The 5,000-nt window shown below is 36.3% G+C and overlaps 1 protein-coding gene across 1 annotated transcript in view; it reads right to left on the bottom strand.

Moving 5' to 3' along the window:
* Nucleotides 1–5,000, bottom strand: part of LOC137616712 (adenylate cyclase type 2-like) — a 95,027-nt gene that overhangs the window by 11,713 nt on the left and 78,314 nt on the right. The window contains 2 exon segments of the mRNA XM_068346714.1: nucleotides 1,229–1,363; nucleotides 2,015–2,146. Coding sequence (XP_068202815.1) covers nucleotides 1,229–1,363; nucleotides 2,015–2,146 — 267 coding nt within the window.

A 5,000-nucleotide genomic window follows, 5' to 3' on the forward strand; every position in this document is an offset into this window, starting at 1 on the left:
AGGCAATCTTCCAACAGCAACTCTGACAAGGGTGGCTATGTTACTGTACTCACGACTCACTACTAATTCCCATGAAGAGTTTAACCATCATAAGAATGATAAACATGGCAACCGTTTCTTTTCATCTAGCCTATCTATCAATAATAATAATAATAGGAATAGGGAAGTGGGGAATACGGGGAAAGGAAGAGTACCCCTGGATACAATCCAATTTATAGCTCAAAGGCAGGTACTCGGGATGGGAAAGATTAAGGAAATAGGGAGAAAGAGAAGTACAGGAGAAGAATAAAAGAGAGGGGCAGACCCTCTTGCGATATTAGGGAATTGGTATTATTATTATTCCATTATTTTTTTCACGTTTACGTTAAATCTTCCAGATAGGCGTAATTTTTCATGATGTTTACGGCTTCTAATGATTTGGCTAATTTTTCTCCTTTTTTATCATGATCTTTGAAGCTAGGCCAGACAATATCTATTGACCACAATTACATTATTTTTCATGAAGTAAAATGTCAACATTTTATGCAAAAAGCATCGACTGGAAGCAGTTGGAAATCATTGACGTATATAATAAAACTAGACAGCGCATGCGTAATAAGATGTGGGATTAACATTGAAAATGACATTTGCAATACCAAAGGGATTAAAATCCCCAGTGATGTTAAGGTTAAGCGATGTAATAACTGTAATCAAAACCAAAGCTTGTAAAGTATATTATAAAGTAACTCATTTTATGGACCTATAGTCCATTTCTTTTAGCGAGTCATATTTGCACCGACTCGCAGCGGTGCCCTTTTAGCTCGGAAAAGTTTCCTGATCGCTGATTGGTTGGACAAGATAATTTTAACCAATCAGCGACCAGGAAACTTTTCCGAGCTAAAAGGGCACCGTTGCGAGTCGGTGCAAAAATGACTCGCTAAAAGAAATGGACTATAGGATGTTGCATAATAAAATCAAAGTTATAAAAAAATAAGATTATTTTCTCAAAAACAAAGTAACTTTTTTTTTTTTTTTTTTTGGGGGGGGGGGGGTGTTCTCAGCAGTCTGTCTATGATAAGATAGTAACTTCTTTTATGGGATCAACGTTTGTACAATATATTATAAAATAAATAATTTTATGGGATCTAGGGTGCTGCATGATAAAATCAAAATTATAAAAAATCAAAATTTTCTAAAAAACAAAAGAATTTTTTTTTTTTTTTTTTTTTTTTTTTTTTTTTTTTCTCACCTGTCTGTCCATGATATGAAGCACCAAGAAGATCATGAGGACCATCAATAAATGACCAATTTCCGGACTGAGGGTGTGACTAGTCACCATTGAATAAGGGCAAACGCCCTCCATGCTCGTGTTATCATAAAGATCCTGGATAAGAAATACATATATGTTTTAGTTTTCCGTAAAATCTAATGGCTGATCATATTCAGATTTATAAGTAAAGGTAATGCAGAATATATCCACCATTCCATTAAGTCATGATCCTTTTCAACTGTTTCAATATTAGCAAACTTATCAATTTCATAAACTATTTCAGTCAAAATTTCCAATGTCTCTCTCTACTACGTAACCTATGTTTTCTAGAGTCAATTTCTTTTAGCGATGCAGATTTGCACCGACTCGCAGCGGTGCCCTTTTAGCTCGGAAAAGTTTCCTGATAGCTGATTGGTTGGACGAGATAATTCTAACCAATCAGCGATCAGGAAAATTTTCCGAGCTAAAAGGGCACCGCTGCGAGTCTGTGCAACTCGCAGCGGTGCCCTTTTAGCTCGGAAAAGTTTCCTGATCGCTGATTGGTTGGACGAGATAATTCTAACCAATCATCGATCAGGAAAATTTTCCTAGCTAAAAGGGCACCGCTGCGAGTCTGTGCAAATCTGCATCGATAAAAGAAATGGACTATAGTTCCAATGCATTCCTAATCTTAACCATATGAGAAAGTACAGATTATGGAAATATGAAGTATTGACCAGGAAAAAAAAAAAAAAAAAAAAAAAAAAAAAAAAAGGTTGGACATACCTTAGCGTAATCAAAAACGATGTAGCCATACACTGCACCAACTATGACGTATACTGATAGCTTTATGATGAAGTGCATTCTGAAGAAGGACCAAGCAACAAGAAGAGTCATGATGCAGCTGTATGTGAAATACTGTGAGAGGAGAAAGTTGTAACTTAATTGAACAAGAGAGCTATTAACCCTTTCAGTTGCCAATCATGCAAAAGTACTTGATTATTTTACCAAGCTTTGAAAGAAGACCTATTCTGTAGAAAAGTAGTTCCTGGGCTTATCTGGGAAGCTGGAGCGGACTGGTGAGCAAATGATTCCTCTGGAATCCACAAAGTTACCTCTAATACATACATACATACATATACCAAGGCACTTCCCCCAATTTTGGGGGGTAGCCGACATCAACAAATGAAACAAAACATAAAAGGGGACCTCTACTCTCTACGTTCATCCAGCCTAACAAGGGACTCAACCGAGTTCAGCTGGTACTGCTAGGGTGCCACAGCCACCCTCCTACATTATCCACCACAGATGAAGCTTGATAATGCTGAATCCCCTACTGCTGCTACCTCCGCGGTCATCTAAGGCATCGGAGGCAGCATCAGGGCCTACCGGAACTGTGTCACAATCGCTCGCCATTCATTCCTATTTCTAGCACGCTCTCTTGCCTCTCTCACATCTATCCTCCTATCACCCAGAGCTTTCATCACTCCATCCATCCACCCAAACCTTGGCCTTCCCCTTGTACTTCTCCCATCAACTCTTGCATTCATCCCCTTCTTTAGCAGACAGCCATTTTCCATTCTCTCAACATGGCCAAACCACCTCAACCTCTAATATTAATTGAATAATTTCAATATTGACATACAAGGTAGTTCAGATGCTGGACCTTTCAGCATTCCTTCCTGGGTGCATTTAGAATCTCCTTGGGTTCAGGATTTTGGAATGGACTCCAGTTTCACCCCATGTCTTTAAGAGATGGATTGGCTGGTGTAATACATCAAGTGTACCAGGCTCTATTATAAAGGTCAGTAATCTAGTGTCTTTAAGGAATCTCATATAATAGAAACGGAGTTGCATGAGTACTCTATCATTAAACTACGTCAGAAACTGAGTTGCATGAGTACTATATCATTAAACTACGTCAGAAACTGAGTTGCATGAGAACTCTATCATTAAACTACGTCAGAAACTGAGTTGCATGAGTACTCTATCATTAAACTACGTCAGAAACTGAGTTGCATGAGTACTCTATCATTAAACCATGTCAGAGTTATTATTACAGGCTTTCTTCTGGAGGTTCCAGATGGAGCATAGGGTGCCAAATTTGGCAGAAGGGACCTTTTCTGAAGCTTCCCACGTGAGGCTGGAGGTTACTGTAATACTATTTTACAAAATGGACAATTTTCTTCGGAGCTTAACTTAATCCTTGCAAAAAATGCTATAATTTTTTTTTTCATATTTTTCATAATTTTTTGAGAAAATTCAGGCATTTTCCAAGAGAATGAGACCAACCTGACCTCTCTATGACAAAAATTAAGGCTGTTAGAGCAATTTAAAAAAAAAATATACTGCAAAATGTGTTGGGAAAAAAATAACCCGCTGGGGGTTAAGGGTTGGAAATTTCCAAATAGCCTGGGGGTAAAAGGGTTAAGAGGTTGCGTCTATGTAGGTGTGATTTAGCAGGTTCAAATACTCGACCTTAGCTTGAATTTAAGATACAGTGATTTCCATTAGCTCTATCCTGCTGGTAACTTCAACTTTTCAGTCTGAACAGATTATTGGAATCAATGCTTATTTAATCAAGCTTCAGTCTACTTCTGCCTACGGACCGACCAAGGGAAAGGCCCGTGCCAACAAGAAGAGTTGGCTATAATACTCCACGAACGAACTACTTCTGCCTTCACTAGCGGAATCACCTCCCATATGAAAACAATTTTAAGATTAACCTGCTGGTTTCTGTGAGATGATCCAGGAGCTAAATTTTGATAGTTATAAATATTGATTATTATTATTATTATTATTATTATTAATAAATGCTAAGCTACAACCCTAGTTGGAAAAGCAGGATGCTACAAGCCCAGGGGCCCCAACAGGGAAAATAGCCCAGTGAGGAAAGGAAATAAGGAAATAAGGAAAAATAGAACATTTTAGGAATAGTAACAATATTAAAATAAATATTTCCTATTTAAACTATAAAAACTTTAACAGAACAAGAGGAAGAGAAACTAGATAGAAAAGTGTGCCCAAGTGTACCCTCAAGCAAGAGAACTCTAACCCAAGGCAGTGCAAGACCATATATTGGTGCAAATAAATTGTTATAAAAATTCTATTATTTTTTTTACTATAATTAATTACAAAATACGTTGCTTGGTAGAAATGTCTTAATCCAATTTAGACTATTGTTAAATCATAAATTTGATATTTATTAAAAAAAATACTTAAACTGTCGATTTTATTACAGTTCCGCAGTTGACTTTGACTCGGACTAGTGTCCTGTCTGTGTTGAAGTTTTAATTTTTTTTTTCAACGTTAAGAAAGTTCATGGTTATGCATTCCCTTTTCAGACAATCCTTCAGTTTATTAATTTTTAAGTATTTGGCGTTACAACTACAAAAGTCGTAAAATGCTTATACTTCGTAGGGGTCAAGTTTTATATTAATTTTTTGTAACAATATGTAACAATAGAGGAGAAAGCCATTAGAAGAAGATAAGGTGATTCATACTTTATTGCTGAGTAGATAACTATTTAAGAATAAATATAACCAACGATTCACAGACCTTCAGATATACGATTTCTTGGAAACATTATTATTATTATTATTATTATTATTATTATTATTATTATTATTATTATTAAATGCTAAGCTACAACCCTAGTTGGAAAAGCAGAATGCTATAAGTCCAGGGGCTCCAACAGGGAAAATAGCCCAGTGAGGAAAGGAAACAAGTTGAAATAAAATATTTTAACAGCAAAAACATTGAAATAAATATT

The sequence above is a fragment of the Palaemon carinicauda genome, chromosome 22, assembly GCF_036898095.1.
Source record: "Palaemon carinicauda isolate YSFRI2023 chromosome 22, ASM3689809v2, whole genome shotgun sequence".
Classification (NCBI taxonomy): Eukaryota; Metazoa; Arthropoda; class Malacostraca; order Decapoda; family Palaemonidae; genus Palaemon; species Palaemon carinicauda.